At 41.4% G+C, this 24,979-nt stretch overlaps 1 protein-coding gene across 1 annotated transcript in view; it reads right to left on the bottom strand.

The window, feature by feature from the left end:
- The window catches only part of wdfy3 (WD repeat and FYVE domain containing 3), a 98,917-nt gene that overhangs the window by 24,292 nt on the left and 49,646 nt on the right, over nt 1-24,979 (bottom strand). Inside the window, exons 19-38 of the mRNA XM_029438922.1 lie at nt 24,423-24,660; nt 19,227-19,327; nt 14,973-15,191; nt 13,930-14,111; nt 11,315-11,546; nt 11,042-11,202; nt 9,452-9,563; nt 9,162-9,352; nt 7,954-8,106; nt 7,697-7,770; nt 7,437-7,598; nt 7,135-7,229; nt 6,839-6,959; nt 6,517-6,734; nt 5,300-5,496; nt 4,667-4,801; nt 3,768-3,947; nt 2,977-3,210; nt 2,759-2,858; nt 1,836-1,996 (exon numbers count right to left, since the gene is read on the bottom strand). Coding sequence (XP_029294782.1) covers nt 1,836-1,996; nt 2,759-2,858; nt 2,977-3,210; nt 3,768-3,947; nt 4,667-4,801; nt 5,300-5,496; nt 6,517-6,734; nt 6,839-6,959; nt 7,135-7,229; nt 7,437-7,598; nt 7,697-7,770; nt 7,954-8,106; nt 9,162-9,352; nt 9,452-9,563; nt 11,042-11,202; nt 11,315-11,546; nt 13,930-14,111; nt 14,973-15,191; nt 19,227-19,327; nt 24,423-24,660 — 3,266 coding nt within the window. The remainder of the gene's footprint in view (nt 1-1,835; nt 1,997-2,758; nt 2,859-2,976; nt 3,211-3,767; nt 3,948-4,666; nt 4,802-5,299; nt 5,497-6,516; nt 6,735-6,838; nt 6,960-7,134; nt 7,230-7,436; nt 7,599-7,696; nt 7,771-7,953; nt 8,107-9,161; nt 9,353-9,451; nt 9,564-11,041; nt 11,203-11,314; nt 11,547-13,929; nt 14,112-14,972; nt 15,192-19,226; nt 19,328-24,422; nt 24,661-24,979) is intronic.

Genomic DNA, 24,979 nt, shown 5'->3' with positions numbered 1-24,979 from the left:
TGGTGGGCTCTTCTTTTATGAGGCTAAAATGCATTTTACTGCCGCCCCCCCCGGTCCACAGCAGTACAATGCTTAGCTTCTGTGCTGTAACGCCTGTCTGTGCATGTGCGTGTCATTCCTGCATCGCATACAGACGCCTTTACTGATGTTGGATGCAATTGAAGTGTAAAAATAAGCCTATTTGCCAAACTAAATCCTCCTCCTGTACCAAGAACCACATATTTCTGGAGGTGTTAAATCAAGAAGAAAAACTGGAGAAAAGCCTGGATTATAAATACTGTACTCGAACAAGGTGACACTTTCAAATGTTACATTAAATATACTCTGTTAATTGTCTTATCGCAATGTTTACAGACACACATGTTTACAGACACACATGTTTACAGACACACACGTTTACAGACACACACGTTTACAGACACACACATGTTTACAGACACACACGTTTACAGACACACACATGTTTACAGACACACACGTTTACAGACACACACATGTTTACAGACACACACATGTTTACAGACACACACGTTTACAGACACACACATGTTTACAGACACACACATGTTTACAGACACACACATGTTTACAGACACACACATGTTTACAGACACACATGTTTACAGACACACACATGTTTACAGACACACACATGTTTACAGACACACATGTTTACAGACACACATGTTTACAGACACACATGTTTACAGATATTAGTATTTCTTGTAGATTTTGTAAACATAATGTAGAAACAATTTCTCATCTATTCAAGTCTCTTGTTTTTGAAGCCACTAATTATTTCTACTCTTTTAACCTTAAAGATGGTACTTGTTCCTATGATAATCCAGATGATGGTGCACTTTAATATTTGATTTAATTTATTCTATATAAACATTTTCTGTTTCTAAATCCCTACCCACGTTTTCACCTTTCTTCTAGAACTGAATTATTTAAATTAAATTTGAATTATTTACTTAAAACACAATTTTTCAAGCTTTTGAAACATTTTAATTTAATGCTCTTCATATGCATTTGTATCACTTATATCTGTTGTAATAGCAATTTAAATGTCTACTGTTTTAATTATATATAAGTTTCCTATGTTAAACAAGCCAACTGTCATTTGATGCTAACATAGGAGTGTCGGTTGGATTAAACCAGGACCAACTGCCATTTCATGTTAATACAAGACAGACTCAACCTGATTACACTGATCAACTAACAAAAGACAGGACACAGCCAAATCCTGATCAAACTGCTTAACTCACTGAGACAGAATATTGAGTGTATCACCCAACATTCTGTTTACATAACTATTACCTTACAAGCATCAAAGGGCAGTTTGGCTCGTCTCCAAACCAAATTGTATAAAATGCCTATGTGTCTTCTTCCAACCTGTGCCCTTCCATAGACTACGCTGTATTCTGTGAAACTGGTGCCATTTGAGGCCTCAAATAAATGCACAAAGACAACTCTGTCTCTATCACCATTTATTTGATTTTATATACATCTCTCCAGAGTAAAGCAGGAAAGATTCCACAACACTGTTCTCTATGTACTGTTATTGTTTACCTTATGTATAATATCCTTTTGTCAAAAACAAAAAAACTGGAGTTTTAGAAGTTACTCTTTAAAACAGCGAAAGATTTTGAACCATCGAGCAAACACTCACTTATATTGTTTTTCTGAAATTGATAACTTGAGCTAAATTTCTGTTGTCCAACTGCGTAAACACAACGCAGCATTGTCTTCAGATTCATGTGAATTATTGAACCATTTCGGTTCATTGGTCCATTTGATGGTAATGCTGGTATACGATGGTGTTTGGTTTGTACCTGTCCTATGAGCTGCACGATGAAGTCCACCACCAGCTTGGAGTCCTTGTTGAACATGCCCTGCCACAGCTTGTCCACCACCCGCTGGGTGAAGTAGAAGACGTTGTTGACCAGAATCTGATAACTGCCTCCACTGCTGAGGGGCAGAGAGGCATCTTCACCTGAACGAGAGGAGCAGCAAGAGAGGCCATGAGTTCTACAGTCTCTCCTTTGGTGCATTTATCCTGAAGGATTTTTCATCTTGCAGTAGAATCACGTCACTGAAGAAAAGTAAGTGTTTTAAAAATGTAACAATTGTTTTCACAGGTTTGATTGTAAGTATGGTATTGTAGAACTTGAAGGAATAATAATAATAACGTCTTTAGCAACAGAAATTCCAGATTAAACAACATAGCATGCCGACAGACAATTTTTTTTTTTTTTATCATGTTATAGATTCTGATGAATTTAGAAATGAAAATAAAATATACATTTTGTGTATTGTCTGTAACTTTTTGTTTCACTTGAGAAAACAGACCGCAGACTATATGTAACACAAGCAGCCATGTAAAAACTGAAGACGCTTGCAGTTCTCTGGGCTTAAGACTGTGATTTGCTGACCCATAATGCAGCCGTCGGAGCATCTCAGAAAGCGTTCCAAGCTGTCCTGCAGCGCGCTCATCACGGCCATTTTCTGCCTAATCATCATCATCATTTTTGCTAATAGCCACAGTGGCCAAATACTGTTGAATTAAGTAGCGGGTTTGTCTTCTCTACCAGCCACTTGGGCAGGAAGTGAATCATTAAAGAGACATCAGTGAGCTGCATGAGGGAATTATTTGTTGGTTTATTATCCTAAAACTATAGGTTACTAGAGTTGGCAGGTAAATAACAAATAGAAACAGGCAGGCCTCTGTATGATTGGTTGAGGATTTTGTTCTGACCTAGAAGGACATCAGCAGCCAGAAGATGCTCCATGACGCCATCCAGGATGTTGGACTGAAACTCCTTCTGCTGAGTTCTGGTGGAGCGCTCCGGGGAGGCCTTGTAACAGAAAAGACATATTTAGGACCATTATCAATTAAGAGTTATGCTGAGTCCAAGTTTATGGCCAATTAAATCAAGTTATCAGACGACACGTCCGCCCTGTTAAAGTCCTCACCTCCAGCAGAAGGTCAATGATGGGCGTCTGCTTGCTGGCCGGGGTCATGCAGAGGTTGTCCATGATCAGGACCCTCATGAAGTCAAAGACGTACTTTTTGGCTGGGTGGTTGGTCAGGGATGTCTTGGAGCCCACATTACAGTATTCAGACTGGCTGCGGTTCATACCCGAGTCCCCTGCAAAGGCCTTGAACTCCTCTGTGGGAGACCCCGCCTCGTCGTCTAAATCACTGACCTGGAACAGACGGACGGATGACGTGAGCAATGATATTTTTTAGCACTTATATAAATAAAATAAAATATGAACATAAAACGTCATTTTTATTACAATTGTATTTATATATTTCATGTTATTTTATTTACTTTCCAATCATTCAGTGCAGCCTTGCTTCCTCCATTGCTGCTGTTTTTTTAAACTAACACTGTTTCCTATGAGGAAAACTGCAGTGTCTGAAACTGCAGAAGTCAATATTAAAGTGCCAATGTTTTCACAGGGAACAATAAAGTCACAGTTTTATTGCTCCATAAGAGACAATTACAATTTATCTGCAGCAGGTTGACAGGGTTACTGATCAATACCTGTGATTACCTGCTCTGGTGATGAGATTTTTGTTTGCTTTTAAAACCATTCCCTCAGAAGAAAAACTCCTCATGCTTTTGAATTTAAAGTCTTGAGACAAGCGATTTGTGTAGGAGAAGGTGAAGTGCTATTAGAGTTGCTTCATTCTTCTTTTAGTCCCCAGTAAAGGTCACACGTTTCCTCTTGCCTGGGGAAACACTGTAGATCCTTACCATCTCAGAGTAGGGTCTGATGTTGAAAGGGAAGACGGTTGCTGCCAGGGCACAGAGGAACTCCGCACTGTGCCACATTGGTGCCAGGTCGGGCACGTTGTGGTAAAGATATCTAAAGAACTGCATGAGGGTGACCGGGTACTCCCTCAGCCAGGAGCCTTCCTCCTCTGATTGCCACGGCTGGAAAGAGACACACAATAAATTAAAAAAGGAAGCACTTAATCATTTTCATTCAGACTTCATATGAAGAAGCCGTGGAAGTGGTAGTGTTTCAAGTCACACTCAGACTGGTTTGGAGGATCTAAGTAAAGTGGAACTCGTTCAGAGTGATAGTTTGCCGCTCATTTCCCAGGAGGCCGAGTGAAGCTTCTCAGCAACCAGCGGCGAAGGACTGTGAGATTCACCGAGAAGCTCCCGGGTGTGAGAGTGTGGATGAATGAGGCTGAGGATGAAAACAGCATGCGTGCCAAGTACTTTTTGTCGGATTAATGGAGCTTAAAAAGACACCTTCAGAAAATCCCGGCAGCAACTGCTGGGAAATCCAACATAAAGCACCACTTAAGAAGCACTAATGAACATGAGAAACCTCTGACGTGAGAGGACTCTGCTTTTGGGAAAAGATGTTGGATTTAATTAGTCAAATTATGGATTAAGATGTCTCTCTTAAGCCTTAACTATGCAAATGGAATATTGATCCTGAGAGCATTATGTGCTCTAGAAATCAAATGTATTTTTTCTGCACATTCTATCAAGCGTTATAATGTTTTTCTTTCCATTCATCATCCCTATAGGGGCAAGTAAAATTAGATCTTGATGTTTGTCTTGACAATAAAGATGGATTTAAAAAGGACTTCTGAAAACACAAAGTTTCGTAGTGTAGGCCGGAGGGCGGTTCTCACCAGGTTGAGCATGCTGCGCAGCATGGCCAGCAGCAGGAAGGCCGCCTCGGTGTACACGTTGTGGATGGAGCCCACTACTGTCCCACTGGAGGTCGGTATGCCAAAGATGAACGTCCAGATGGAGTCCAGGTCAAACTGTGAGGAAAAACAGACACTGGGGTAATAAACAGTCAAACCCTACGTGTTGCTGCATGTTACTATTGTCAGTGTCTGAACAAGCTGCATGTATGTTCCACCTATGTGTTGTATTACATCTGAAAACAGCTAATATCTGTTTCAGCTTTTTCTACTGATTTGGGGTCAATCATGCTGCAATAGGTTTTAGTAGTTAACATAAATTACACTCAATATACAGTAAGACTCGGATGATTCACATTTTTACATATGCTTCAAATGCAGCCATGTCCCAAATTTCCAATTATTTAGAAAAATTAAGTTCAATTTGAGGCAGAAAGATTTAAGGTTTTCTAAAGGACATTAAAGTATAATTTGGGAATTTCATACACACAGATTTCAGTGTGTAACACTCAAGAAATATAACTTACAGATTGAGAATTGAGAAAAAGAATAAAATGAATTTGTTCAGTAAACGTCAGTATTAGTAGAAGAAGAAAGAAGGATGGGGATACTAACATGTACCTGCAGGCTGTCTGGCAGCTCGGTGACAGGCTGCTGCAGGAACAGCGCCATGAGCAGGAAGTAAAGCTCCGGCACGTTGGTGTGTTTGGGCAGCAGCGTCTGCAACACAGGCAACCCTGGGAAGTGGCACGCGTCCCGGTTGATCTCTCGCACTGTGGAGCGCCCGCCAGCACTGCGGCCCACGTTGAAGCCTGAAGTGAGGGGGGGGGGGGGGGTTAGAGAGTTAAGGGTAGGAGCGAGAGGTGGTCGACATGTGGTATTACCACTTACGGCCTCTGACTAAGGCATCTACTGGCAGCTCTGAATACAGCTGTTGGCGGCAGGTTTATCAAGGAGGTGGTTATAGTAATCACCCAGGACAGTAATCCTCTAACTGAGCTAATTAGGCAGGATTTAAACCAGAAAATGAGCACTAGCAAAATAACTTAAAAGATAAGGATTTGGTTGAGCTGGATGACAAACTCCAAATCAAAATCAAACTAAGCTTCAAACTGATAGCACACATTCTGACAATGCTACAGCAGTGGTAATTCTGTTAGGCCATGTCACTACTCAGCAAGGTTTTCATAAGCAAGGTCAATGGTTCTCAACCTCAAGGCTGCTAAGATGATATTGGTGAAGTTGTCATATTGTTTAAGGAAGCACACATTTGTGAGCATATTCTTTATTTTTGTCTTAAATAGAGAAGAATTAGAGGATAAAAGCCTGTAAACTGAAGGTAGAAATCATCATTTCGAGGCATAAGTTTACAAATACTGCAACTTTATACCTGCAAACACTTAAAATGACGAACTAACCAAGTCGAGAACCACTGAGCTCAGGAGAGACTACGGCCGCAGCAGCGGGGAGTGCAGGGAGGCAAAAAATGAGAAGACGAACCCTTGGCTGTGAGACGCACAAACTGCGCAGCTTTCTGTTTACTGAACGAAGGCCAACTCCGACGGAAAGCGTTGCCAGAGTGAGGAGAGGCGTCTGCTGAGCCATATTACAACATACAGTATATACACTGCACATTATTACTGCATGCTTCTGACTCTTGTGGTGGGGAATGTTCAAGTGTGAAGAATTAAACAATAACTTGAGCTCCTTGCAAGACAAATGCCTAACATTCAGTAAATCCAACTTCAGAGTTATTATTATGTTTCAGCTTTTGATTTAATTAACTGTGTTGCCATGGTGGGGGTGAGGCCGCCCCGGGCTCCCGCACTCACCCAGCACTGTGCCGATCTTATTGGTCAGGACAGAGTCGGTGTGGTCGAGCCAGCCGCCTCCACACAGGCCCTCTTTGAAGCGGTTGAGGATGGATTGGTTGGAGAGCAGCACCACCAGGATCCACAGAGCTGCTGTGACCGTACTTGAGTGAAGGTGTTCCTCCATGAACATCAAGAGCCAATCGAAGCCCATCGTCCGCACCAGCTCCTCACAGGCTCTGCAGGGCAGGGGGGGTCACACATGTTGGTCTGCAGCTAATGTTACTTCTAATATTTGTATTTACTCTCACAAGCATCTAAGAAGACTTTCAGCGTCACTTACTGTGCATTGACGGTGCACTTCTCTTTGGTGGTGAACAGCAGTCTGAGCAGGTTGTCCAGCAGGCGGTTCCTCAGCAGAATGATGCTGGCTGACAGGAGACCGCCGAAATCATCGTCATTACCTGGAGACACAGAACAATGTTCATATCAGTCAGAAGGTTTCTCACTCGTTCCACTGGCCAAAACGGTTTATAATACGACAAACATTTATGGATTTGATTCTAATTACCTGCTTTTCTATTTAAAAGCATTTGGCCGCTATAAACAAGACAGTTATTGCATTTCATTTATCGTTACCTCCATCGATCTTCTCCTCGTTATTGATTTCCATGACGACAAACTTCTCACACACGGCAAATGTGGGAAGAGTGGAGGAGATGAACTGGCCAAACCTGTGAGGGTGAAAAACAAAAAGGAACGTTTTGTTTTGGGGTCGTGCTTTCCGTTCCCCAGTTTTTGGCATCAAGTAAATGCAACATCCATACATGGCTCCACCTGCTTTTTGTAATGTACATATGCCATCCTTACGTTATCCTGCGAGAGATCGACGTACAACACGTTTACTCCGCGTGGATATGCATGTCTGAAGGTGTTTTTACCTCAGCAGGTCATACTGGTTGGGGAAGCCCTGCAGCAGCAGACTGAGCACGTTGCTGATGGCAGCTACAGTCGGCTGGGACAGGGAGGCGTCTCTCAGGGTCAGCAGCAGCCTGGGGATCAGCTGAAACTCCCTCAGCAGTTTGGCATTTTTCGCCGCCTCACTGTTCAATGCAGAAAGTGGTACATACAGTTACATCGGAGTTTAGCTTCTTCCCTATAACTACATCATCATTTGGGGCAAAACATTTTTGACACTTGCCTGGATTCTGTCAGCAGTTCGATGAAATGCTCAAACAGAGACAGATGGAGCTCGTAGGGAGCGTGGAGCCACACCTGAGGAGCAGAAGGAGCCGACTGAGACACAAACTACTGCGACAGGAGGCGTGTCAGAGCTTATAAGTCATTATAATATGTTTTCTAATGTGTTTGATTTATTGTTATAAATCATTATGAATATTTACGAGTGCTTGTAACTATATTTATATACTATATTAGAGTACCCCCCCAACCACTCACCTCGAAGTCACAGAGCAGGTCCTGGAAGGCGGTGGAGTTGGGAATGATGGAGGTCTCGTGGCCGCTGTCCACTGTCCCCACCAGAGAGAAGGTGAGGTGGAGGATGTGGCTGTTGAGCAGCGAGCGCTTCTTCTTCAGCAGCATAGCCAGCAGCTGCAGGGGACGCACAACAGCACAGATATTTTACCCAGAATACTTCATTGCATTGTTAATGTCACGTCGCGTTTCCGCTTTATCGTTGCGATGTAATGTCTATGTATTAGTTTCTGAATTAACAGCAGTATGTTTTGCGATCACAGCCAACAGAAGACATGAGTATTAAGGCCTTTACACACCAGTGGCGTGACGAATAATCTAAGTGAAAATGTGAAATACTCGCCTGCTAATATTTTTGCATCAAAACTATTAATGCCAGCAGCGATGCAAATTTGCTCACAATATTCCCATTCTGTGTTATAATACTCATGATAAAAGCAACGTCAGAATATATTGATTTGTGAATTAACGCACGAAAAAAAAAAAGGAAATTAAAACTCGCTCTGCTTCGGCCAATCGGCTCACTAATCCCTCACTACGAGTGGGACTCAGATTCCCCTCAAACAAAACCCGCCTGTTTGCTATCCTGGCTCCTAAATGGTAGAATGACCTCCCCATTGATGTGAGGACAGTAGATAGTCCTTCACACCTTCCGTTGCAGACTGAAAACTCACCTGTTTCGACTGCACCTCGGCGAATGAAGAAAACTAAATAACTGTTCTTTGTATGTTGCACTTATATTGGTTTGGCTTATTTGTAGCTAATAGTTGAATTCATATTCTATTGTTTCTGTTAGTTGCACTTTTGTTTGGCTTATTTGAAGCTATTTCTGCACTTAAAGGATTTCACATATTTGAAGATAATGTACTTGCAAGATTATAACTGTTCGGAGTCAGCTAAATGAACTGTAATATCATGAAAACAATACTAAATTATGGGAGCAATCTAAAACTTAACCGGATGTCGATAATAGAGTTTCGAACCTTAAAGAAATTCAATTATCTTTTAAACAATCTTGAAAGAAAGATTTAGTCTCCTGGCAACAGTAAAACCCAAAGCCCCACTAACATACCAATATTTACCAACGCATGAGTTTTAGTTTCCCTTCTCTTCACAGCCACGGGCAAAGCTTCCTGTGTCAGAACTAGTTTAACTGTACACTTGAATCTAACCTGGTAGCCTTTGATGCGCTCCATCTCCTTGCTGGCCAGCGGATTGCTTTTTACGACGCACACCAAAGCTTTGACAGCAGCATACAGCCCCTCCACATCTGACGCCATGGCAACCAGGCCCAAGATGGCCGCTGCCCCGCCCACATACTGCAGGTTGGTCGCCACGGGTTTGGCCACGAAGGCACGGACGCCTGAAAAAAAAAAAAAAAAAGGTGTGTTTTCCTTTAGTAAAGCTGCAGTATTAATACGATCATCATGAGCTTCTCTCAGGTCTCACAGACTTGGTTTACCTAAATATCCGATCACAGCTGCTCCGATGGTACGCGCTGGTCCGTTGAGGTGGCCGGCAGCGTTATGAATCAACTTGACCGGAGTGGCGTTTTCATGAGAGGATACAGTGAGCTACAGAGAGAGGGAAGATGTTCAGTCCAGACATCACAACCAAACAAACACACATTAAGCCAAACTCACTTCTTGTATTAAGCCATTTCCCTCACTCCATCACCATCCGCATGATTTCTTATTGGTCCCACGTCGTCTTTGATTATAGATTTGTTTTGGTTTGTGGTTGTTTCAGTTAAAAACTAAAAAACCTTTATTTCAGCCAGTACGAATGAAATATGGGACTAATTTATCAAGTCGGGAGGAAAAGAAGGCCAATACAGGAAGTGAAAAATACATGCAAATAAATGCATTTTCCTAGTTTTAATAAGAAGTGGTGATGGAACAGACTGTTTCTTTATAAAAAATAAAACCCTGATGCATTCTTCTGCCGTAAACTACTCTCTTCCTATTCTGCAACAGGTCCCTGCGGCAGCAGAAATGCCGCATCAGCAATTCTTTGCTGTTTTGCTTCCTGTGAGTCGCCGTGGCACGAAGCTCAGCAGGGAGAGCAGAGCAGGCTGGGAAGTAAGTTGACAGGTGGGGAGAGAGATAAGGACGGGGAGAAAGCTCATTTGGAGCTCAAACACACACATAATAGGATGGTGTGTTAGTTCCTGTAAATGCATATTTATGTGTGAAGGAACATCCATGCAAGTAGATTGGCTGCATATTTTCTGTTGAAGAGAGAGTTTGACCTTCGCACACCAGCATGCACGAGCATGTACGTCTGTATATATGTGTGTTTGTGTCTGTGCAAAATATTAAAGAAATAGAGAGTGAGTGGTAGAAACCTCCACAGAATCCTTTATGTGCGTCTTCATTTATCATTAAGGACATAAATCTTTCTTCTCTGCAAACTTTTCCGATTGTCTTTTTTGTTAATGTCTGCAGTGAAAACATCAGCGCACTCTGCACCGTGGCAGAGGGAACGAGACATTTCTTTTTTCAGTCAGTTACATCAGTCAGACATGATGTAATGTAAGCCAACACAACACTCCTCTCAGTCAGTCAGAGGAAGCTGACTCAATAAAAAGTTAAGAAAAAGTACGTTTGCTCCTGAAAACAAGTGTTCCCAACCTTTGAGATTCATTTGGGAAAACTGAAAAGAATCTACAAACGCTACATCTTTTTTTGCACTTTTGAAAAAGTACAGATTTACAGTGATGTTACTTAAGGTGACATTTCTGGGTCAAATACAACTCTGACAAAAAAAATATTCCAAAGAGCAGCACTTGAAAGTGAGCCAGCATAAGTTTCTCCATTAATGATATTTTCAAAACACTTATTGTCCACTTTTTAAAGCCACTGTGCGGCTTTGTTCAGGTGGAAATTGCTCAAGTCTATATGTTGCATTCAGCCCATTTACCTCAGTCTTTTTCTTTCAGTCTGCCTGCTTTTGATAAAGTTCCCAAAGCAGTGAATTGTCAGATTCTTCACATAGTGGCTTTAATAAAATACAACACTAGCATGGGGACCCTATCGGTGGTACGTCTGACCTGTTTGGCGATGGCTTTGCTGTCCAGTTTGTTGTAGACTTTCCTGATCTTGGCCACAGTGAGAGTAGAGACAGAGAGCGCATAGAGACTGAAGGACACCTTCTCCTCTGGTACCAGCGCCACCGGGGAGGTAGGGGCTACTTCTGTCTTCGAGTCTTTACCTGGGACAATAAAAAGTAGAAAGATAAACACAGAAGACGGTACACTAAAAGAAAGAAGAGTGACACTTTTTTGAACGCCACAATGGAAGATAAAACCACGAGGGCCACTCACAGGGAAGGTAGACGGCCTGGAAGCTGCCCACGTAGTTGGGTCCCAGTTCATAGATGGCGGCGACGCTGGTGGCAGGCAGGACCTCCTCCAGGAAGTGGCTGGGCCCTAGACGCCACACCAGGCTGGAGAGCTGGCGCTGGGCAGGTGGCGTCCCAACATACCCGTACACAGTGCTCAGCACGGGAGGGTTGGTGGAGCCGGAGCCGCCCGGTGCACTGTGTACGTAGTGAAGCTGGAGGAGACAATGACAGTCAGTCATTATGTCATCGCAGAAGTTTTTTACTTTCATATTTTAAATATGTGGACAACATTTGAATGTATGCATAGTATGCTTTTATAATAGCAGCAGAAGGAATATACATTTGCACATATTAGAGTAATTGCAGAACAATAAGCCAAGAATTTCATTTACGTTTTAACTCTTTAAAAACAGACCGTTGTTTGCATCCGCCTGTTTAAATCATCTAAAATAAAAACCAAAAAGGTATAGCTTTTGTCTTTCACGTCATCAACAGTGTGCGCTCGTAATGATGTCATTACGTTACGTAATGTGTAAAACCGGCACGCAGTGGAACAGAGTAATGGCGCCAGAGGCTGCTAATAAAAATGTGCATATCTCAAAAAAAAAAAGAAAAAGTAAATGTACATTGTTCAAATAACTTATAGACTGTTAAGAAATATTTGGTACATGTTTCTATATTTAGAAAGCTTAATGTTTATTTAGACACATTTGATGGAAGAAATATCTGATTTTTCTATTTTCTTTATGCATTACAGAAATTCAGCACTGATTGTGATGATCAGTTATGATCAGTTTATTGACTGGTGTTAGGGATATGAAGCATTTGAAGATAATCCAAGAACTGACATTTAAGCAAAAATACCAATCGAGGCACCAGTGGACCATTTCTACTGCAGAGTTCAAAGTTAATACAAACGGTTGATACTGGTGCTGAAATTATGAGTTACTTTGTCAGGTGACATATGTTTGATATTATTGCAACGGGTGAATATTTTGGGGTTTTAGACGGTTGGTTCACGTTGAGACATTTCATGATAAAAGCATTAATCCAGTAAACCAAACAATTATTCTAAGAATATGTAATAAAAGTTGTTGGTTGCAGCATTTAAGGATGTATAAGGATACACAAACACTGTAGTATTAAGTGAAAAAGCTGCACAATGTATTATTTATTCTTCATTCATAAACCATCAGTTCGAGGGCTGATTAATGAGTAACTAATAAAAGCTACTACTACGCTGAGCACCAAAGGGATTCTTAGAGACCGTTTACTCAGGAGAGAAGATTTGTTTCCCAGAGGACAGAAAACACAACCACAAATAGACTTTTACATGCACGCAGATGCATGAGACACATATGACCGGCTCGTTGCTCCCTGAATGAGGAGCTCAGCAGGAAATGCAGCCGTTGTTATCAGCAGAGAGGAAGCTGAGACTTGTGGTCTGCCACGCCGCTTCCCCGCTCTGCCCTCTAATCTCACGGGATCTAAAGACACTAAACCACAAGCCACATCACGCCGACTGCTGCGCTGCATGGCTGCTGTGTAAAGCCGGGGTTAGAAATGCGTTTCTGTTTTTCTTCTTTATCAAAATAGTGGTCAGTGTTCCCGAACACTTTGAGCTAATTGGATGATGTTTGTAATTCCTCATCAAAGCAGGACTATCGAAGGTTTCCTTAAAATCAGATTTAAGTATACGTGAGGTGATCGGTCAGACACCAACTCTGTAATTCTATCCAAATATAATCCAAATATCCAGTTACATTATATTATAATGAGAATCATAAATGAAGCACATCAGCATATTCTGGACATGTCCTCCTGGAAATGGACTGTATATTTGGAATAGTGCCAAAGAGAAACGCTGAGTAATGGCTTCGACGATTGATTGACAGAAAACTGATGGTCAGTAATCATTTGGGTCATTTATCAAACAAATATACCAAATATTCTGGAGTTTCGGATTCTCCAATGCGCTGCTTATCTCTGTTTTATTTTTATTGCAAATTGACTATCTTGAGTTTTGGACTGTTGATCAAAGGTCTTTAGGGTTAGGGTTCTTTAGCCTGTAACTATCAGCGTGATGCCTGGCCACAGTCTTCTTATTAGTTTGTATTTCAGTTTTCTTTCTTCGGGTTAGGGTTTGTTGTTTGTGTGTTTTTGTCACAAAGGATCTATGCTTTTATATATATATATATATATATATATATATATATATATATATATATATATATATATATATATATATATGACTGTGTGTTTATCTCATCGTTCCTGTGTTTTTATTTAATCTCTTTGTCAATGTCTGTTGTTTTTAAATGTGCTTTATAGATTAAGTTGACTTGACGAAACAAATATAAAGAAGTAGGATTAATTAATCTGTGATAAACCTTTTTCACTTGTTGAATGGACTAAACTATAAATCATTGACTTATAGATAAATCACTGATGAAATCATAAGTTGTAGCCCTAAATGGGAATCCATAAACTGCACACACACTGGGTGCAATGTATATTTCCATTATATGCTCGATCCAGCAAACTGCTGAGAAGACTTTTCCTGCCTCTATGAAATCATTCAGTCAATAACTTTACCTTGACAGTGTTGATGAGCTGGCCATCGATGTACAGCGTGGCCATGCTGTTCTTCAGCATGCCTTTGCTCATGACCAGCACCAGGTGGTGCCACTGGCCCTCCGCGATCAGCTCGCCGCAGCGGAAACGTGCACAGCAGGGCAGGATCTCATAGAAGGAGGCTTCTTCACTCGACTCGTCCGCTGCTTGATGGGGGAGGGAGAGGGAAACAGGGGGCAGTATCGATGAGTCAGACGTAAAAACATGACCTCTGGGTTACCCACTGAAATCCCACAAGGGACAGCTTTATATGGTTAATAGATATGCAGATCTGCAATTAGAAACAAATCTGTTTAGTAAATCCTATTTTATTAATGTCTACAAAAGTACAGAGTTTGATCAATATGGAGATGCTTGCTTACCCAAATTTAAATGGTTAAATACACACATTTGCGTGCTGTTGAGACCTAGTAAGTAGAAAGTAGGAACTTTACGCTGCTAACAAAATGTTACATTGTTTGCTAGCTAGCTAGCTAGCGCAAAAGACCGTTAGAAAGCTCTTAGCATAAAGCCCAACATTAGGCTGGTGGTTTGGCAGAGAAACTTTTAATTCTTCTTCTTTGAGCTAAACTTAGCTAAAAAATGTAAACATCCTCAAGTGTAAGCTTAAAGTTAAGTTTAAGAATTAAATCTAATCTAGGTTTAGAGTACAAACTAAACTGATGTCTAAAGAGATGTCAAATTACACATTTGTCTTACACATACGACACCCTCTGTCCTGAGACCCTCGCACCGCACAAGGTAAAACTCCCCAAAAGAAACCCACAATTAAAGGGGGAACAATGTTTAAAAATGAATCCTTGTTGGTGTAACGCAGCTTTAATGGCTCAGAGTTTTGTGTAAATGTTGACTTCCTTCACTGCAGAGTCGTCACCATGGCCCATTCTATAACTGAATATCAACATCTTTATTCATTTCTACTACTCATTATTTAGACTCGAATTAGAGAACACCACCCGATGCACTAAATGAAGCAGGTTGTTGTACTTTACTGCTGTACTCACAGTAGCTCTGCAGCAGCTCCTCCTTGGTGGAGACGGTGAGCGAGCGGTCTTTGGCAGACAGCACCACTGCCAGGCAGACGTAGTGCTGCTCCGAGGACGTGGCCCGTCGGACGACGGTCAGCAGTCGCACCGGGTGCGCCTGAGGAGCTGTGCTGAAACGCTCCACGCAGAACCAGGTGGAGTAGCTCAGGCCTGACGGAGGAGGAAACAAGCGCTCCCCTGGAGGTGAAAGAGTGGAAGGTGGAAGAAAAGAGGTCAGAGGAGGTGACATTTCTGAAATGTTTCACAAGTTCTGACTTCTTTGTTTCTGTCACTGTGAATGAAACTACAGTACAGACTGCTCATCACAATACTTTAAACGCTGCATTCATAAATCTTTCTCTGGGATTTGCTTTTTTTTTTATTAGTGCAAAAACAAAACACATGTGACTTCACAGGATGACATAATATTCATAATAATTCTAATAATACCATCTTGCAGTTACTGTGACTGAAATTAGAGTAATTACCCAGTGTTGGGATCTGTTAAATATGGCACGCATCATTTTTATGTTATCAATATGTGTATGATTGTGTGTGTTAGGGTGAACAAAAAGTCATAAAAAAAATATTATAATAATTATAATTATAATAAAAGAGATACATATTTTTTGAAATATAATTAATATATAATTACATAAAAATAAACTAATAATAATAATGAATAGGTGGTAAATATAAGGAGGGAATACAAATAAATCTCTGGGATTTCAAAAACAACACAAACTGACCCAAATGAGGCGGGACCTTTATACTGAAACACTAAACTGTAAAATAGGACACACACATTCTTATATCTTATATTCTTATATCCACATATTTGCCTTCAGGACGATGGTGTGTACGCTATGTTGGGTTCCCACCATGTGGAGCTTTCTGAAAGACGGTTTGCCTGTGAGACATTTTCATTTATTTACCGAGTGCCACAGATATTGTCGTTTCTGGACAGACTTCATGTTTACGCTTGTTTTGTTGCTGCCGGCACCTACTTGATATCATCATCATCTTTTGTTGTGGCTTATCATTGTATTTTTTGAACAAGTTTCAAATCATTTCAGAGCATTATCTGTGGCAAACAAACCAAACTAAATAATGAACTACGGTTGTTTTTACAGAAAAGCTGTCAGTTTGTCAGACACACCTGCAGAATAGCACATCGAGTGTATAGAAAAGATCTAAACTCAGCCTTCAGGGCAGAATAAGGAAAACCACGTTGCTGCTACTAGAAGAACTGAAATCATTGAACCATGTCAAAATAAGTCACACTGTGTCGGACAAAGCTGCCAAAACCTGAAGGCAGAAATGCCTCTTTGAGTCACATTGTCCTGCAGCTCAGTGAACAAACGGCTCACAGCATCGCAAACTCGCCGTGCCTCAGGATCCGTCACTCGACAGGTTCATACTGGACCAAATTAAAATTGGCCAGAATACCATAATTCACTCTCTGCTGGCACGCCGCCATCCGGTCTGAGCCACTTGAGAAAGCATTGATTTTTGTATTACGCCTTACTGGAGGACAGACCCAACTACACTCTAAAATACAAGTTCACTGATACCATTACAACACTTCTTATTTGTGGAGCGTGACGATGGACTTGTGGGAATTTGATTACGGAAAAAAACTAGAAATTAATGTTGCAAGAAAAGCTGGAGTGGCACTGCTGCAAGAACAAAGACACTGTGATGAAAACGGGTTTGAGGGAATATTTGTTATTTCTTCTGCATATCAGTAGATGGTTGAGTTCCTGAACAGACTGGGGATATTTTGATGAAAGAGCTTCTATAAGATGTCACGCAAGGATATGGGTCAGATAGGAGTGGGACAGAGGAGGAAGGAAGGGGAAGGAAGGAGGAGGGGGAGGAAGTGGATTGAGACAAATGAGGCAAGGAAGGGGGGGAGGTAAAGTGACAATAGGGAGAGGGATGGAGGGAGAGAAAAGGAGAAACCGTAAAGGAGGAACAGAATAAGGCATGGAAGAAGAAAGACAAAAAAAGGATCGAGGGTTGGAGACCGAAGTGACAGATGAAAAGTACAGAGATACGGTGTGAGTGACAGGAAGAAATGAGGGAGGAAAGAGCGAGGTCTATAAATAGTGTTGGGTGACTGGCTGGAGAAGACGGAGAAGAGGAGGAGAGTGTGGGGTGGATGAGTGCAGAGGGAGCGGATGAATAGGTAAACAGATGGAGAAATGATAGTAATGTATGAGTGGATGAGGAGAGGGGTCGATCAATAGAGGAGAGAGGAGGGAGGAGAGGAGGAAAGGAGGGGCAGAGGAGAGGAGGAGGGGAGTAGGAGCGACAGCGAGGAGATGAGGAGGGGAGAGGAGACGAAGAGGTGAGAGGAGACGAGGAGGGCAGAGGAGGACAGGAGAAGAGGAGGAGGAGGAGGAGAGAGAGGAGGAGAAGAAGAGAAAGAGGAGTCTAGCTGTGCTTCATAAATACTAAATGAGGCTTCAGACTAGGAAAGTGACTATAACGTCACAGATTAATTTTAACTCTGCCTTCAGGTCTTTGGGTTGTTTGGGTTTTAGGTGTTTTTCTTTTGCATGCACATGATGAAGACTAAAAACATCAGAACAAATAAAAATGTTGTGGGTGAGATGAAGAAATCCTGAGAGGTTTAAAGGTTCAATGTGTACGATATGCCAGAATTTAAACTTAAAACAATGAACTAACATTATCAACAGAATGTGAAGAGGTGACAGTGTTGACGTTAAAGTCGTCTGTGTTGTGTTGCAGAGATATCTACTGAAATCAGCTAACTGACTAGTTCCCCTCTCTCCTCCCCGGCGGGCTGCTCTCCCGGCTGCGCCGCCACCAGGAAGACGAGACGAATATGCGGGCGTTTTCTAGTTTCTGTCACTTTGGAATTAGTCCAATAAACAAACTAAGGTAACGTTACACGGGCTACAGTCCCGGTTAACATTAGTGCCTCAGTGAACACAGATGATCAGCTCCACGTGCAGATTATAACACAGCAGATGTTTTCTGACCGGAGATCAGAGTTTCATCAGTTTAGTTGAATTCTGCATATTCTTGCACAGAAGAACTCTTTGACTCCCTGCACGGGACCACTGTGTGGCACACAAGCTGTTCCACAATGTGAACTGAGTCTTCCTGCCCGGCCTCCACTAGCAGCTGTAAAAATCTGTTTAACTGCTAGAATTGTAAAATAAATCAGGACTGTTCTGTTCTCCTGTGTTTTAATGTAAAACTGACATTACACAGCAGTAAACTCAATACACAATATAAAGAATAAATTAGAATGCAATAAATATGCCAAACTACTACAAATAAAACATAAACACTAGAGATCGCATGGAGCCAGTTTACAGGTGACATACTGCCCCTGTTTCTTTGGAGCAGGTGGCTCAGAATTGCACATTGAACCTTTAAAAACAACTTTAGTGCATGTTAGTGTTCAAAGAGGAAGATTTGTTGTGTGTTTTGATTACCAACAGGTGGATGTGCAGCAGGAAGAGATACGCTTCAGAATCTATTCTTACTCACTGCTTGAGCAAAGAAATGTTTTATACCTCAATCCTTTCTGAAGCAACAATGGAACGTACCAAATCCATGGGGGAAAGAAAGAATATATTTTGCCAACTGACTGTTGTCTGCCAAACTGGTTGGTGGTTTAATCCCTGCCTGGTATTAAAATACTTTGCAATGGTTATGCAATGTTCTCCCTTTTGAATAAAATTAAATGTCCAAATTAAATGTGAAAATATCCAGCATCAAGTTGCTGCTAAATATCAAGTAAAAATGATAACATCAGTTTCCTTGTTTTAGAAAACACCTTCAGTCAGGATCAACATACAATATGTCAGACATAACTGGGAGCAGCGGGCAGGATTGCACCTAAATTCAAGCTGTTTGCCCCATAAATCACAATCAAGGAGGCAAAAAGTGTGGAATTGTGTATGGAAATGTCTACAAATATCAAACACTACATACATCTACAAAGATATTCATCACTAAAGGAAATTGCTATCTAGTTTGTGTGACATTTACCAGGGTTATAACATAAAATTGTGGTTTTCCCTAAATAGATGCAACACAAAAATTAAAACATGAGTTATTCAGACAGTTGTGAGACCGAGTCTTCAATAAACTTACATGCTTCTATTCCTGCAAGTACTCAGTAAATGTAGAAGCTAAGATGATAACTACATTATCCAACATCAACATAAAGAAACTGTGGGCTGTCTTTACCTGTGCCCATCCCGCTCAGCACTGCTCCGTCGCTGACACCTGAGGCGTTGGTGTTGTTAGTGGTAGCATTGTGGGGCGCCAGGCTGGGCAGAAACAGGCACCTGCAGAGGACAAATTAAAGACTGTTATCTGGTGAAACAGCTGTAACACACACACACACACACACACACACACACACACACACACACACACACACACACACACACACACACACACACACACACACACACACACCACACACAAGTTTACAAGTGTAGTTGTTGTAAAAGAGATTTATTGCAGGCTTTGCTGAATTACCGCTGCAGTCTGGCTACATCCCTGAGATAAACTATTAGAAAGACTCATCTGAGGTTACAAAGAACAGTCTGGTAATTCGAGCGCTGGAGACACAGGAGCTTTGTATTATAATATGGAAATCTCAACTGGCTTATACTCAATGATTTATTATGTATGAGAGCAGGATAGAGGTAGGATGAAAGCCTACATTCAGGCCAGATTGTCAAAAGGAATCTAATCGTACTCAGTCCGTTGCATCTGCTTGCACTCTCCCAGCTTCTGTCAGTGCTGATACGGATGATAATGTGACAATTAACTACAAAAAAACTAGGATGAAAAGGTATCGATATTTGACGAGTCTGGACATGAATCGTGGCTGCGCCTGCTGCCCTGGTCCTGCCCGACACCCACAATATTATATATTTCTTGGAGGCACTGGGAAGCTTTTTTGACATCCTCCTGGATCCATCTTTTTCATATACGATATTTCTGTCACATGTATTGTCTATGTTGTCCTTTTACTATGTTGTTTATCGTGTACACACAACATCTATTGCACGTCTGTCCGTCCTGGGAGAGGGATCCCTCCTCAGTTGCTCTCCCTGAGGTTTCTTCCATTTTCCCCCTTTAATTATGGGGTTTCTTTAGAGAGTTTCCCCTTGTGCGATGCGAGGGTCTAAGGACAGAGGGTGTCGTATCCTGTACAGTCTGTAAAGACCCCTGAGACAAATGTGTCATTTGTGATATTGGGCTATATAAATAAATTGTATTTGATATAAAATACAAAAGGTTTAAAGTCACCAGTGAGCATCTTGCTAACATGATGGACCTGCTTTTTGTTCGATAAACGTTTAAGTCTGATTAAAGTTACCGTTTTTCAAGGATTTCTACAGCGGACAAAGACCGACAATCATTCCACAAAATGACAGAAGATTTGACTTGTGAGTCGTGTTCTGCTGACTCACTGCCTTTCTGTGAAGGTGCTGTTTGGTTCCCTCTCTAAATCAATCTGAACCAGCAGTGAAGACTCTGGGAAATGAACATGGGGGTTTGTGTTTTCCCCTCATTGAGAGACAAAATGACCGTAAAATGTATGAAGGACTGTGGTGAATTCAAGCAGAAAGCAGACTACACTGGAGGATGGCCTTGATGACAGCTGCAGACAGCAACAAGCCAGAATCACAATAACTAGATATCTGCCCATGCACTATAGAATTATAAATCCTGCAATTTCTGACTATATCCATCTCAAACCAATTCATTTCAACACATTTCCATCTAACTTCCAATAAGTAAAAAGAGATCAAGGCGTGGGCCTTTTGTCTTATGTAATTCTCTATGCAAAAGAAAGCCAAACTGCGGCCGTGATTGAGGAGAAATCAGAGGAAATGAGAACGATTCTGAAAGGGCTCCTGGTGTAGCTTCACATGGAGCGCGAGCTAAGTACAAACTTCTGTCAACAACTCAGACAAAGCACAGCATCAAAACAAAGCACTTATAACTGGTGCTGAAAGCGATTAGCCAGTTGACTGCTTTGATTGTAAAAGCGATACAATAAAAAGATCGAAAGCAACAATATGTTGGTTGTTTCTCAATACTTTAGACTTCTCTACCCGGTGTAAGGCAGTCAGTCACAAACTAAGTGGTTCCTACTGAAGCAATCCGTTTGTGACTCAAAAATGTCACAAATGTAGAGCAAAGCTGTGCATTCGAATAAGACCATAACAATGGATCTCTTTGGCACAGAGGAATAAGATGTTTCTGTATGTAGAATTGTTGGTCATAATTTCCATCATTTAATGAGATTTTTTGACAATTCTACAAATAATGAATGCGGTTAGCCTTTTCTTTTATTAAAAATCAGCCTCTCAAACCTGAGTTAATGGAACATCTTTTTGTTGGTTGGACAAGCACATATCATTTAAAGACATTCCACTTTAATTATCTGTCATTTTAAATACTTAATAATTGATTATATGCACTCATTAATAAAAATATATAATTGATAGTTGCAGCGCTACATATAATCCACTTAGTAAGAGATTTCTTTATTGGCCCTCTATAAATTATGCCTTTTTTGAAAGAGACACTGATTGAACCCCACAATGACCTGATTTTCTTTTTTGGCTTTCTCTTTTCCCCACCTGGACAGGAAGGTCCCAGGTCAGAGTTAGCTACAGGACAGCGTCCCTGATGCTGGCAGGGATTCAATGATGTGTTCAAGGACACTTATCAAGGACAGCCACTCTGCTCCTCTGTTCAACAGACAACTAGCAAGAACACCACCCTGCTGCTTCATAGTAACCATGTGTGTGCTTTTCTTTTTCTCCCCATTAGTCACCACCTTGAAAACAAAAAAAAAACACTCCAGGGATTTTACCAGCTTGCTATGCCAATTAAAAAAAAAGTGTCAGGCAGAATGAGATGCAGTTTACCCCCCCCCCCCATAAAAAAGGAGTCTTTTCCGCTCCACCCTTATCCACCCACACTGGATGAGGGCCCTTGCGAGATGCCTGGCTGGCTGAGTGTGTCTGAGTGTGTGTAAGCATGTTGTGCATGACGGAGAGAGGATATGTGCATGTGTGTGTAAGAGAAGAGAGTGCTTGTGTGGGATTCCTAAGCAGCAGGGGCATCAATATTTCATGGTGACAGATGGGAGAGGAAGGAGGGGTGTGTGTGTGTGTGTGTGTGTGTGTGTGTGTGTGTGTGTGTGTGTGTGTGTGTGTGTGTGTGTGTGCGTGTGTCCTCTGTTGATGCATTGGAGAAAGTGGGCCAGTGCCTCGTTGCCTGTGTGCTGCTGCTCTGCCGTGTTTTCAGGAGAAACTCCATGTTCTATTCTGAGGCGGCTTCTGCGACGGGTCGAATGGGTTCTTGTGGGTAAAAGAAACGGGCAAGACGAGATATTATGGACCAGGAAATATGGTCACTAGGAGTTTCGAAAAGTACTAAGTCAAAGGCTACTGATGTTCCTGTTTGGTCTGGAAGATTTGAAGAAGTTTTGACACTAATGAAAGTCTGGTAGAACTGATGAGTTCACAGGCGTTTGTTTTGACTAGTCTCTGAGTAGATACATCGGTATACTCTTTGTATATTTATATTAAGTAAAAGGAGATGACAATTATTTATTTTCTTTAAAATACTTTAATGATTTCATTAACCCTAAATGTAAATGTAAAACTATGCTTATACCCTCCATAATCAATGGACACGTGTCAGAGATTATACCACAGATTGCATTGCGCGGAGAGTTAACGCTCATTCCTGACCTGGAAAATAGTAGTTTGGCAAAATAATCCTTACTCAAGGACCCCTTACTGGCTTTTTCTGGAGCTTTCAACTGCAACTCAAGGTCTGAGATGAACTAACTAATTCTCTGTGCTTGAGTTGAAGTGAGCTTACTACATAAATTATTATTGTATTTATTTTGGATGGCGTGATGCATAAACTTCATACGAACGTTCTCAAATAAACCCAAGTTTGGGGCAGAAACAGCACTGAAAACAACAACAATTTGAACTTGGTGGAAGCCAAACTTTAAGTTAAGCTCCCTCCTAACGGCACAACAGAAGTAGAAACAGAGTTCCTACAGCTTTAGGCAAATTATATTTAAGTCTTTTTAAATGACACTCTGAATAAAATTTCACCCGTAATCTTCCTGCTATCCGGATCTGCATGACATAAATGCGAGAGACAACGTTAGAAAAGAATTATTCATAACATCCTACTTCCCATGTATATATAATAATATAACCATATATAATCACAATCAAAGGGATGCTATCTAGTAATTAATGCTGGTCAGGCAATCACAGGAAATAACCTTTGGCATGTTGCCGCTAAACTGACAGGAAGCGTCCACAATGACCTTTAGCGAGCACTTTCCCGTTTTCTTAAACCTGTATCCTTATGAATATTAATGAGAAACATATCATAGTCTTCACAGTTGTTTACTTTGTGTCAGTGTTCATGTGACATGTATGTGGGGCTACAAGTGTGTCAATTGCCAAGGTCAAATCCCAACAAGCCAACATTTTCTCTGACCCAAACATTCCGTGTGCCGCTAACACAGAGCACAAAGCACGGTGTGCAGCAGAGCCGTGTGACATAAAAGGCGGAAAATGAGCCTATTTGTATGCGCAGCACGGCTCTACAACTGGAGGCGAATAAAAGCCTCCTGTTGAGACTGTTGCAGGTACTGCTCAGAGGTATAAAAGAAAAAAAAACACCCTATTAAATTGCAGGGAAAAATAACATGTGGCACCCTGAGGTGTTTGTGTCACTGGTGAGAAAAATGGATCCATTAAGAAAAAGATTTAGAGAAAAGTAGTTTTACGAAGGACCGGCATCTTCTGTTGCTGCAACAGCTTTTTTTAAAGCATGTAATGAAGACTGGCCTATTTCCCGGAGTTCTGAAGTTACTCAATTAAAGATTCTCGGCTTACTTTACGGAGATTATTTTGCCACTTTTAAGGCTTCGTTTCAGTTTTATAGCACAATTACTGTCTGGTTCAGTGTCACCATCATCATCAATCATGTTTCCAGCAGCAGCAGGCAGCTGTTTTCAAAAATGTAACGACTAACCGTAAAAGAAAGTGGAGTAGAAGATAAAGCCGCTAAAGAGCCAGGGATTGGTGGAGACCCAAACAGAGCTAAAAGCAGACTGAACATTGGACTTACATTCATCAAAAACACTAACAAATGTTGCTTTGTGTCTTCTGGATGTGTAAATGGAAAAATGCTGGCTTATATATTACCCATAAGAACTAAAACACTGTAGTATGTTAGTGCAGATGAGGAAACCGCCCTCTTCCCCTGGGTAATTTCTTTTGCAAGTGCAAAATAATAAATAGTTGTTGCTGCAGACTGATGGAAGACCAGATATTTAAACCCTCACAGTTTTAAATGTTCATGCTGACTTACCCAAAGCCCTCCAGCGAGGTGTCAAACTCCACAAACGCAGGTGTGACGGCCGATCCGTGCAGGCGTATGTCATGGGGCGTTGTCATGGACACCAGGCACTTGACTCGGGTGAGGGGTACGGTGCTGCCCTCGGCGGAGCGCACGAGGCTGCGGCTGATGCGATACTGGCCGTTGTCCTCCGCTGGTGTGGCGAAGACGCTGTCAGGACCGAAGCCCTCCATGGACATGGTCATACTGTCTGTGAAGTCAGAAAAAAAAGAGGTTCGATTTAGTTACATCCAGGGTGGGAAACTCTAGTTTAAATCTAGTTTGGCTGCGGTTGGTAAACGCGTTTTCTCTTTTAACTCGGTATAATTTAGCAACCATGAACACGGTGGCAAAAAATCTAATGTCCAAATCAACTATTTTGATAATCGTTACAGTAATTTCTCATGCAAAAATGGCAGAAAATGCTGTTTTCAGCCTCAAATGTGGAGATTTCCAGCTTTTCTCTGTTTTATATCATATTAAAGTGAAAATCTTTGTGTTTTGTACTGAAAACTGGCATGGACATCTGT

The sequence above is a fragment of the Cottoperca gobio genome, chromosome 9, assembly GCF_900634415.1.
Source record: "Cottoperca gobio chromosome 9, fCotGob3.1, whole genome shotgun sequence".
Taxonomy (NCBI): domain Eukaryota; kingdom Metazoa; phylum Chordata; class Actinopteri; order Perciformes; family Bovichtidae; genus Cottoperca; species Cottoperca gobio.
This window is presented reverse-complemented; position numbering and strand designations above follow the sequence as displayed.